General features: G+C 43.8%; 1 protein-coding gene across 2 annotated transcripts in view; it reads right to left on the bottom strand.

The window, feature by feature from the left end:
* Positions 1 to 12,454, bottom strand: part of ITPK1 (inositol-tetrakisphosphate 1-kinase) — a 227,526-nt gene that overhangs the window by 18,757 nt on the left and 196,315 nt on the right. For both annotated transcript variants that reach the window (XM_053261319.1, XM_053261327.1), the window contains 4 exons: positions 9,129 to 9,227; positions 7,921 to 7,961; positions 5,997 to 6,162; positions 1,942 to 2,009 (listed from right to left, as the gene is read on the bottom strand). In XM_053261319.1, the coding sequence (XP_053117294.1) occupies positions 1,942 to 2,009; positions 5,997 to 6,162; positions 7,921 to 7,961; positions 9,129 to 9,227 (374 nt within the window). The remainder of the gene's footprint in view (positions 1 to 1,941; positions 2,010 to 5,996; positions 6,163 to 7,920; positions 7,962 to 9,128; positions 9,228 to 12,454) is intronic.

Raw genomic sequence — 12,454 nt, 5'->3', positions numbered from 1 at the left:
CTGTCTGGAGCTGGTCAGCCACCACCCTCTCAATCACCTTGCCCAACCAAGGGAGATTGGAGATTGGCCTGTAACTGTCCATCACTAAGGGATCCAAAGAAGGCTTCTTTAGGAGTGTTCAAATCAATCCCTCCTTCAAACAAGGGGGCACCCTACCCTCCCTCAGTGATGCATTTATGATATTAACTAGGCCATCTCCAACAATCTCCCTGCTAGACAGAAGCAGCCACGTCGGGCAAGGATCTAGAGAACAGGTGGTAGGCCTCACAGCCCCAAGCAGCTTGTCCACATCCTCAGGAGTCACAGATTGAAACTGATCCAATCTAATACTGCAAGAGAGATTGCTGGACACCTCCTCCATAGATCCTGCAAAAAACAGTGGAGTCCAAGTCAGCCCGGATACAAGAGATCTTGTTTGCAAATAACCCATTAAAGGCATCACAGCAGAATGACCCCAGGGACTGATTTGAAGTAGAAGGAGCAGAAATCAAACTCCTCACAACCTGGGATAGCTCTGCTGAGCGCAAACATGCAGCCGCAATGCGTGTAGACCAAAAGCTCTTTTTTGCCGCACGCACCGCAACCGCATAACTCTTCAAATGGGTGACATGCTGTATCCTATCAGATTCGAACCGAGTTCTCCTCCACTTGCGCTCTAGTCGCCTACCCAACCGCTTCAGCCCCCACAACTCCTCAGTATACCAAGGGGCCATTTTTGCAGCAGGTCGGAAGGGACGCTTAGGAGCAATCATGTCTACTGCCCTGATGAGTTCCCTGTTCCAGGTTCCCACCAGGGCATCGACAGAATCACCGGCTGCACCAACGTCAAAATCCTCCAAGGCCTTTTGAAATCCCACTGGGTCCAGCAGCTTTTTCGGATGGACCATCCTAATAGGTCCACCACCCCTGCAGGGGTGGATTGCGGCTGTGAGACCAACCTTAACCAGGTAGTGGTCCGTCCATGACAATGGGGAAACCACTGGATCCCCCACCCACAGAACACCCCCCCAATTTATTTTTTATTTATCACATTTGTACACCGCCCCAAACTTTCATCGCTGGGCGGTTAACAATAGCATAAAACCAGTTAAAAACATATACAAAACTTTAACAATTTAAAAATAAACCAGAGATTAAAACCCACAAAATTTAGGAAGCTGTGAAAGCTTGGACGAAAAGATGGGTTTTCCGGAGTTTTTTGAAAATTGCCAGAAATGGGGAGGATCGTATCTCAGCAGTGAGCGCATTCTACAACCTCAGGGTAGCGACCGAGAAGGCCTGTCTCTGTGTAGCCACCAAACGAGTTGGCAGTAACTGGAGACGGACCTCCTCAGATGACCTCAATGGGCGGTGGGGCTCATAGTGAAGAAGACGCTCTCTTAGAGACCTAGGGCCTAAGCAGTTTAGGGCTTTATAAGTTAAAGCTAGCACTTTGTATTTTGTCCAGTAATCGGCAGCCAGTGTAGCTCCATCAATAAAGGAGTAACATGGTCTCTCCGAGATGACCCAGAGACCAACCTGGTGACTTTTAACGTGGTGATTCTCTTTATTTAGCAGGGGGAGAGTAAATGGCCCTATCCACCCCCAGCAAAGTAACTCCAGTGACTGTTGCTGATGTCCTATCTTGTGTTTCTTTTTAGATTGTGAGCCCTTTGGGGACAGGGAGCCATCGTATTTATTTGTTATTTCTCTGTGTAAACTGCCCTAAGAGCCATTTTTGGAAGGGCGGTATAGAAAACAAATAAATAAATCCTGCTTTTCTACAAAAATTGTGCTCTAAGCAAAGAATAGAACTGACAGAACTCTTAAACAAATAGAAGAACAATTCCTAGAATAAACCAGGACTTTGAGATCCTTACAAGAGGGACACTGACGTCTGCTTGTTACTTGAATCATTTAGCAAGCACTCTTTTTAGGAAACAGAAAACCTGCAATACTTACTGCTGTTAGGACTGAAGATGATTCTGGCTTTGATACGTTGTGGCTGTTAAAAAATATTGATTCTCTATCTACAATTTGAAAAGGGGGAAAAAATGAAATGTTATAAAACAGTTCTCTGGGTGGAACATGCAGGTTACTACTCTATAAATACAAGGAAAGAGGTCTCTTGTATATCCAGATTAAAATCTCCTAAAAGGATTTAGTTGGCAAAGGCGACACCAGGGGGCAGTGCAGTTCACCAACTCCATGGGTCTTTCCAGCTGATAAAACCATCTGGGTTCCCATCAGCGCAACTCTTGTGTTGGCCCCAGTCCAGGACAAGAAATGGTTAGGGAGGGAGGCAGCAGCTGTGCTGCTAAAGGGAGGGAGAAAATAGCACACCGTCTGTGAAGACAATACCTATATTATATTATTTTATTTTATTTTAATGTTTTTAAAGAAAGGGTTCATGAAATGGCAGGACATTGCTGCAGGTGGAGAAGATAGCCATGCTTGTGTTGACGCACTGTTGCTTTTTAAAGTGCCAGATGAGATAAGGGCCAGAGCATACTCTTGCTCTGGAGTAGTACTGCTGGAGAGCACTGAGCCTCTAAAGGAATTTAAATGACAAAAAATTGTGCAGACATATAGTGGAAGAGCTGCGCCACTTGTCACTAGTGAAGTTCACTAGTGCAGAAGGCAGGTGACCGAAACTCACGCACAGCCGCATGCCATGCCATGCCATCAGCGTTGGGAACTGCATATCCCCCAGAGACAAAATACTTTGGGTTGAATGCTGGGAAAATGTGACACATTGCCCAGCAGAAGGCCTTCCTTTAAGGGAAGACATCTGAAGCCCATGCAATTAATGAAAAATATAGCAGTCAATGCACAATCGCTATTGTCTGACGGGTCAAAATACCAAATCACTAGCTGAAGACATTCTGTACAGAACAGATTCTCAGAATCTTTTTTTTTTTTAAAGTCATAAGTATAATGTCTACTAGACAAAAATTAATTTTTTAGAATGTCCACATTCTTCATCCTTCTGTTCACATCAGTATCACTCTCACCTCATATACTGGTACTTAGGGTTTTTTTGTTTTTTTAAATTGATGGAGTCAGCAGCACTGTTTATCATGGCAGGAAGAGTTGGCCATAGGTTGAAAGTCTGGGCCATTACACCAGAGAATCTCTTACATCTGCTTTATCAGGGTTCTCTGAGAGGTATCCTGTTGGCTACTGTTTGGACTAATCTTTGTAGATCTCCCTCTCTGCTTTCCCTTCCCAATATATCTGCCTCAAACTCTGACCTCCTTTCCTTGCCTCAACCCCTCTCTTCTACTTGGACTTTGGCCTTTGATTCTGAGCTTCGACAATTACCCTTCTGATACACTCATTACCTCAGATCTGCTGCAGAAGTTATAGTTTGGCCCTATAAATAAATGCTCACATGCGAGCTGGTCTTGTGATAGCAAGCATGAATTGTCCTCTTTACTAAGCAGGGTCTGCCCTGGTTTGTATTTGGGTGGGAGACTACATGTGTGAGCACTGAAAGACCTTTAGGGGATAGGGCATCTGCCTGCTTGCATGAAGAAGGTGCCAGGTTCCCTCCCTGGCTTCTCCAAGATAGGGCTGAGAGAGACTCCTGCCTGCAACCTTGGAGAAGCTGCTGCCAGTCTGGGTAGATAAGCTAGATGGACCAATGGTTTGACTCGGTATAAGGCAGCTCCCTATGAGTAATGTCTGAAGTTATAACCCTGAAAATACCTAAATATGTCTGAAGTTAAACTCCTGTTTAGACTGTTAGCCCCTAAAAATAACTGCTCACATGAGTTTAACATTTAAAGTGGGGACTCGTGGAAGATAGCAGGGAATATTTCTGCAATTAGAAAAATCAAACAATTTTTTTCAGACATAGATGTAGCTCAGGGATTCTCAACGATGGGTCCCCAGATGTTATTGGACTTCAGCCCCATAATCCCCAACCAAAGGCCACTGGGGCTGGGGATTATGGGAGTTGAAGTCCAATAACATCTGAAGACCCAACGTTGAGAATCCCTGGTGTAGCTGAGATCTTCTGCAAGTCCCCATTTCAGATGCTAACTGAAAGATAAAATGGATAATAATTTAAAATGTGATGTTTAAACTGAGCCCGAATCAACATGCATTTAAAGTACAAACAAGCAAAAACTTAGAAGACCTAAACAGAGAACATTTCAAAGCCCAGACTGGTCCATGATGAAAAAAGAATAGGATACATATACAAATCCAATCTAAAATGTAGACATGTTTAAAGAGCCCCTGGTGGCGCAGTGGTAAAACTGCCGCCCTGTAACCAAAAGGTTACAAGTTCGATCCTGACCAGGGACTCAAGGTTGACTCAGCCTTCCATCCTTCCGAGGTCGGTAAAATGAGTACCCAGAAGTTGGGGGCAATATGCTAAATCATTGTAAACCGCTTAGAGAGCTCCAGCTATAGAGCGGTATATAAATGTGAGTGCTATTGCTAATGTGAGTGCTATTATATTAAATCTAGGGGAGAGGATGTTGATATGAATATGCCTTCTGTTCTGCCCTGATAGGCCTCAATGGTTGACATAATTAGCTCTCTGCCTTGGACAGAAGGAGGCTCATATTTAATCCACAAATTTCATTCATGTACACTTAGGAACATAGGTCATATACTGAGTCAGACCACTGGTCTATCTAGCTCAGTATTGTCTTCACAGACTGGCAGCGGCTTCTCTTCATTTTTCAGAAGAGGATGGAAACTCCTCCCCCCACTACACACACACACCTTATGGAGAAGAAGTCCAGACTGCAAGAAGCACATTTCCATTTCTCTGCAGTACAGGAGAACCTCATTATATGTGGATTCTATATCTGCAGTTTCGAGTATTCATGGGTGTCCAATTGACACCTGATTTCAATATCCGTGGATACGAAAGGGTTAAAACCCACGTATCCAAGGTTCCTAGAGGGCTGGAAGTGATTGCAGAGGTCACTTCTGGCTGCCATTTCTATTTATTTATCTATCTAACATTTTGTCCGTACAGGAGCCATTTTGGGGCTCATTTCAGCAAAAAAAAGGGGGGGATCAGTGATTTGGGGGACAGTTTTGGATTGGGGAGGCATTTGGGGGACACTGCTGGATTCCAGGAGACCCATGAGCATGGTAGGGCACTTTATTTGGCCCATTTGTGTGTTTGGGGGGGGCGGGCGGGCGGCATTGCGTCTGGGAACTTAATCCCTGCATTCCCATAGACTCAATTACTCATTATCTGTTATTTCGTTACCTGCGGAATTCTGTGGGAACAGAATCCCCATGGATAATGAGATCCACCTGTATTTAAAACAAGGGTTCTCAAACTGTAGGGTGAGCCACTGGCAGAGGAGGCACATGAGATACCTGGTTCTAGAGAGGAGAGGATCCTTTAACAGACAAAAGCACTGTCTACCTAGCAATGAAGACCACCTAATGGCGCAGTGGGGAAATGACATGACTAGCAAGCATGAGGTTGCCGGTTTGAATCCCTGCTGGTATGTTTCCCAGACTATGGTAGCGGCTTCTCTTCATCCTTCAGAAAAGGATGGCAACCCCTCCCCCCCCCATGGGGAAGAAGTCCACTGCATGAGGTTTCCCACACTATGGGAAACACCTATATCGGGCAGTAGCGATATATTGGAAGATGCTGAAAGGAATCATCTCATACTGCACAGGGCATGGCAATGGTAAACCCCTCCTGTATTCTACCAAAGTCAACCACAGGGCTCTGTGGGCTCCAGGAGTCGACACCAACTCGACAGCACACTTTATCTTTACCTAGCAATGAAGTTTAGCCACAAAAACTGTTGTGCTAGAATGGAGGCTGCAGAGAGGCAGGGATCATGGGCCAATTCGTGGCCACATCTCCTGTCTTGGCTGATTTTAAGAAAATAATGTAGCATAAGTTGAAATCCCCCACCCCCAGTTCAACATTTTAAGAAATACACATTTGAAATTATGCTCATCCTTCTGGCTGAAGAATTCTTCCAGTCTTCACTGGCACTGAACTGCTGCTTGACAAAGTTTACCTGAAATTCCTGCTGAGAAGTTCTTTAGAGAAGGTCTCTTCACTACAGTGTATGATTCGCCAACTACAAAGACTTTGTATAGGACGGCGTTGTGGCTGATGAAGCTCTGAATCACACATGGGGGCTGGATGGCCTTCAGGCCTTCCTGGTTGAATATGATAGCCATCTGAAAAATCAAAGAGACATGTGGTCTCAGCAAGAACCTCCTATTTATTTATTTTTTAATGTATTTATATAATTTCATTATTTTTATAGTCTGCCTTTCTTCCACCATGGAACTCAAGGCAGCTTACATGAGGTTCCCAGGTAGACTGACCAGGACTAGACAAGCTTCATTTCAGCAAAGTGGCTGTACTATGCGCCTTCAGCCAATGCCCTTGGAGTTAAGGGCAACAGCAGGCATTGTAACAAATATGATAGCTTCGTGTACAGTACACAGTTGCACCAGAATTTGTAAAGTGTAAAAACATATACAATTGTTTTAAAATTCTGACCCCAAATGGGTTCCCAGCAGTGTTCCCGCTAACTTTTTTCAATCTCTGTGTGTAATGAGTTTTGTTCTGGGTGGCAGTATCAAGGCAGTGTGTGCATGTGCATTCAGAGTGGGGCCTTCCTGATTCAACCTGAGGGGATCTAAAATTAACTGAGCAGACATCAAAACACTTGTGAGCGCACACACATGCACATGCCTTAGAGGGGACACTGGTTCCTAGATGGACGTACAACATCACATCATGAATTTATTCTAGGTCTTGTAACGGAAACATACAGAAGGTGGCTCATACACTCAACTTGCAGAACTAGTTTCCTCAGAAATTGTCCTGGGAGAAGAAGAGTTACATATGCGCTGAATACAGTGGGCAGGTTCAGATGTCACAAAGAGCCAAGATTAAAGTCTTGGATTCACATGCCATTTCTCAACCTCAGAAAGTCAGAAGAATTCTGCTTCTTACTGTGGATAGAAATAAGCCAGGATTGACCATGGTATCCAAACTGACTGATCCTGGCTTAATCTAACAAAAGACTTGAAATAATCCACAATCTTACAGATTGTTCAGAGAAAGGAAATTAAACAGAGGAGATTTCTTTAATTTATTACTTTATTGTTCCATCTTAGAAAACTCCAAACCCACTCTCCGCCTTCAAGAGAGGCATGAGTTACAGTACAGCAACTGCAATGACCCAAAAGGATCTCGTAACCCTTTTCTGGAGCAACACGAATCTTGAGTAAATAAGACAACTAAGTAAAGAAGCATCCTGTTTCTCCCTCAAACCCATAAACAAAGCCAAAAGAAAAATTCAAATAAAAATTCACTATGACCTCACTTGAATTAGCTGTTGCAGCACTACTCTGCTCATTCAGGTCGATCAGTAAATAATTGCAACCAACCTCTGTTTAATGGCTTAGTCACTCAAGGCTGGAAGATCCCAGGCACTTGAAAACCAGGCACTTGAATCTTGCACTAGTTTATGAACAAGACCAGAAATCGGAACTTTGGGTTGCCTGTACTTCCATAGGTTTGAATTCAGTAAATCAAATGGAGCTAGATGTTTCAAAAGTAGCTCTTAGTTTATTTTTGCTTCTCAAGGACAAGCTACATATTGAGCTTTTGTCAGCTTTTATAGTCTTTGTTTTCTTTATTAATTACATTTATGTCCTGCCATTCCATCAAGGAGCTCACAGCAGTGTAGATGGTTAAGGTTGCTCTTGATATGGCATTTATCCTAAAAACATAAGCACAACCCTGCTGGATCAGGACCAAGGCCTATCTAGTCCATCATCCTGCTTCACACAGTGGCCTACCAGATGCCTCTGGGAAGCCCACAGGCAAGAGTTGAGGTACTGGGCAGGCTTTTCCAAACCTTTTTGCCCTGAACTTCAAACATTATCCATAAGGAGATAGGGCCTTGTGTAGATACTCACCTCATGAGAGTTGGTTCCATGGGCCACTCTGGTCTTACAAACTATACAAGCAAAACAGAAATGCAAAACTGTAAGTAAAGTAATGCAGTCCTTCAACCAGGCTAAAAAGGGGAGGGGGTTGCAGCTCTGTAGGAGAGCGCTTGCTTTGCATGCAGAATACCCTATGTTCAATGTCTAGCATCCCAAGGTAGGGCTGGGAAAGACCCCTGCCTGAAATCCTGTATAGCCACTGCTGTATAGATAATATTGAACGCCCTGGCTCTGTATATGGCACCTTTAGATGTAAATATATGTAATCTAGTTACCAACAAGTAAAGAATCATCATCTGCTGTTCAGTTTGAGGAGGAGTAGGAGTGGCAGCCATTGCTACCAATTAAGAAGTTGTGGCAGCGGGGTCTTTGTACTCCAAAGACTCCAGATTTGGACTGGGAGCTACCGATTTGGTTCTTGCTGCCATCTGAATGCAGGACAAGGGACTGCTGGCAGCAACCTCCCACCTCTCCCCATGCACCTTGCAAAGGCGGCTTGGAAGGAGCATCTGATCCAACCCTTGGACGGGGGCCAGGTAATGAGAGGAGGCTTACAACAAGCAGTCTCTGCTCCTCAATCCGCACCCCACCTTAAATCGTGCAAAGGGTGCCAGTGTGAAGTTACATTTTGTGTTTCACTTCAGGCACCCAAAACCTTATGGCTGACCTTTGCTGTAAATATCATGCTCTGAATTGTTTATCATCAGAACAATGAATTAGGCCATTATGTCAGTAAAGACATGCAAACTCACTTCTTGATCAACAGTACTCACTTGCCAACCTTAGTTATTTTGAGTGATTACAATAAGTTGCCAAACATGTATATTACATCAGAAATGTTCCTTAAAAATATTTCTCCAATCTTATTTTTTGGGCTGCATTGAATCATTTATAGGTAACTTCTCAAAAACAAAATTTAAAAAGCAGTTTACACAGCAAAACTGTGTACACACAGCAGTTTACACATGAGAAGATGGTTTTCTGTCCCAAAGTTTTAAGAGACACCCAAGGGAGGCACCAGCAACAGGCACTGGGAGACACATTCTGCTGGGCTAAATAGAGACGCTCTCCTCCTGCTAAATATAAGAGAGCCACCACTTTAGAAGGTTATTAGAGTATTTTATGGAAAATACTCCAAGAATTCCTTTATAAGATTAAAAGCAAGTCTGTTTACATACTGAATGGGAATGCTATTCCATTCTTCTCTATTTTCTGCAAGATGTCTCCTCCACATGCATTTGTCAGCTCCATAAATGGTGGAGAACAGATTCTCTCATCTGAAAGACAAAAAGAGAGGAATAAAAAGGTGCATGGAGTTTTCAGGCTGTGCCATTTGGCTTTGTGCATAGTAACCTGCATCCTGCAGGCTGTAGCATTTGGCTTTCAGCATTCTTCTAGTTAACCAATATCTGAATACTTTTCAAGGCAATCTTTCACTTTACCTTTGAATGACAGGTGGATTTTCTTGTGAATTAAGAGTGTGAAAACACATTCAGCTGTTAAGAGAGAATGATGGTGCATACAAGAAGCTGTAAGACAACCTATGATCTGCGGAGTTCGTTCAAAACATTCTTCTACAAGTTAATGGGCATGCACCATTATTCTCACACTATACTTTGTTGCTGGTTTGAATCCTTGCGGGTATGTTACCCAGACTATGGGAAACACCTATATCGGGCAGCAGCGCTATAGGAAGATGCTGAAAAGCATAATCTCATACTGTGCAGGAGATGGCAATGGTAAACCGCTCCTGTATTTTACCAAAGACAATCACAGGGCTCTGTGGTTGCCAGGAGTCAACACCAACTCAACGGCACACTTTACACTTCTTAGATGAGCCCCTGGTGGCGCAGTGGTAAAACTGCCGCCCTGTAACCAGAAGGTTACAAGTTCGATCCTGACCAGGGGCTCAAGGTTGACTCAGCCTTCCATCCTTCCGAGGTCGGTAAAATGAGTACCCAGAATGTTGGGGGCAATATGCTAAATCATTGTAAACCGCTTAGAGAGCTCCGGCTATAAAGCGGTATATAAATATAAGTGCTATTGCTATTATACATTTTCAGAAATGGGAGTAGGATGCCCAAAAGTTCCACCAGGTCTTCAGAAATGACAAGAGGGGAGCAAAGATCCAAGTGGTGTAGCACGGGGAAGATGGCCTTCCAGTGTTTCATGCCTGCTGGAGGGTGACTGTTTCCCTGCCATCTTATTCAGCACTTAGCTCTACAGCTGCTCTTTTCCTTAAGGATAATAAATACGACAACACCATCAATGTACATAGTTCTTTACAGAGTAACATTTGGTACCCCAGTTTGCTTATTTCCCTCTTTCTTCTGTATCAGATTGTAGACCATTATTTTATTTGATAAACCACACTGAGTATACTGGCAGAGAGGTGGCATATACATGTAGTAAAATAAACAACACATACACATTCAGAGCTGGAATGGATGATAAGGTCGTCTAGTCCAATCTCGCCTCCCCCCGCCTACTTCAGAGCAAGATTCTTCACACAACAGGCCCTTTGTAACTTAACTGACAACCAGATCACAGCACAGAACAAAGCAACAGATAAGCTGTGCCACACACACCAATCTCTTCCAAGGAAAGAGTTCCAAATAAGTCAAGCATGTAAAAGATATTGACACAGTGTGCATCAGCTGTGAAAAGGGCCAGTTCCATGCTTGGAATCATTAAGAAGGGGACTGAAAATAAAACTGCTATTATCATAATGCCCTCATACAAATCTATGGTGTGGCCACATTTGGAGTACTGCATACGGTTCTGATCACTGCATCTTAAGGAGGATGTTGTAGAACTGGGGGGAAATTCAGAGGAGGACAACCAAGACGATCAGAGCCCTAGAGCACCTTCCTAACAAGGCAAGGATACAACACCTAAGGCTTTTCAGTTTAAAAAGAAGACAACTGAGAGGTGACATAATAGAGGTCTATAAAATTATGCATGGTGTGGAGAGAGAGAAAGAGAGAGAGATGTTTATTCCTCTCGCATAACACCAGAACCATGAATTTGATTGCCAAGAATTTTAGGACTGGTAAAAGGAAGTATTTTTTCACACAATGCATAATTAGATGTAGAGATGGCCACCAGCCTAGTTGGCTTTAAAAAGGGCTTAGATAAATTTATGGAGGACAAGTCTATCAATGGCTACTAGTATGAGGGCTATAGGCCACATCCAGCCCCAGGGGCAAGATGCCTCTGAATACCAGTTGCAGGGGAGCAACAGCAGGAGAGAGGGCATGCCCTTGCCTCTTGCCTGTGGGCTTCCAAGAGGCATCTGGTGGGCCACTGTGTGAAACAGGATGCTGGACTAGATAGGCCTTGGGCCTGATCCAGCAGGGCTGTTCTTATGTTCTTAAGATAAATGCCATGTCTATCTTCACAAAATTCACTGCTGTGAGCTCCTTGGTGGAATGGCAGGACATAAATGTAATAAATAAAGAAAACAAAAGAATAAAAACGTTGACAAAAGCTCAAGTTGTGGCTTGTCCTTGAGAAGCAAAAAGAGATTACGGGCAGCTACTTTTTGAAACAACTAGTTGTATTTGATTTTCTGAATTCAAGCCTATGTTAGTCCAGGTGACCCAAAGTTCTTATTTCTGGTCTTGTTCGTAAACTAGTGCAAGATTCAAGCGCCTGGTTTTCAAGAGCCTGGGATCTTCCAGCCTTGAGTGATGGAGGTATTAAACAAAGGTTGGTTCCAATTATCAGCCGATCGACCTGTATGAACAGAGCAGTGCTGCAACATTTTAAAAAGACTACGAAAATATTCTTAAAATCCCAGGAGCTCTTTAAGGGAGCTGCTCTGTCAACACCATAGGAACATAGGAAGCTGCCATATACTGAGTCATACCATTGGTCTATCTAGCTCAGTATTGTCTTCACAGACTGGCAGCGGCTTCTCCAAGGTTGCAAGCTGGAATCTCTCTCAGCCCTATCTTGGAGAAACCAGGGAGGGAACTTGAAACCTTCTGCTCTTCCCAGAGCAGTGGCTCCATCCCCTGAGGGGAATATCTTACAAGGCTCACACTTCTAGTCTCCCATTCATATGCAACCAAGGCAGACCCTGCTTAGCTAAAGGGACAAGTCATGCTTGCTACCACAAGACCAGCTCTCCGCTTTGGCCACACCTCTCCAGTGCTGCAACAGCCAACTCAAGTGAGGTGACTGCTCTTCTGTGAATTTTTCTTTTCACAAAAGCAGAGCAACAAGTTTGCAGCTCTAACATCACACACACACAGACAGGCTGTTTGTGCTAGTTGGTATCTTGTTCAAAGTTGGCTGCTGGCATATCATTGGAACTGGTGACAGCTTGGTTAATGCCGCTAATAAAATTAGACCTACTATGTGAAAGAGGTGGGAGAGAAGCAGGGGCTTTGAGTCTTGATCTTTAAGTCTTTTTGTTTGTTTTTACTACAATGCATGGGGGGGGGGACCAGGCACATGTTAGGAACTTCTAAAAATCCAGACTGACAGATTGGTGCTT

The sequence above is a fragment of the Hemicordylus capensis genome, chromosome 1 (genome assembly GCF_027244095.1).
Source record: "Hemicordylus capensis ecotype Gifberg chromosome 1, rHemCap1.1.pri, whole genome shotgun sequence".
In the NCBI taxonomy this organism is placed as follows: domain Eukaryota; kingdom Metazoa; phylum Chordata; class Lepidosauria; order Squamata; family Cordylidae; genus Hemicordylus; species Hemicordylus capensis.
The sequence above is the reverse complement of the archived record's forward strand: the minus strand, read 5'-3'. Positions and strand labels throughout refer to the sequence as shown.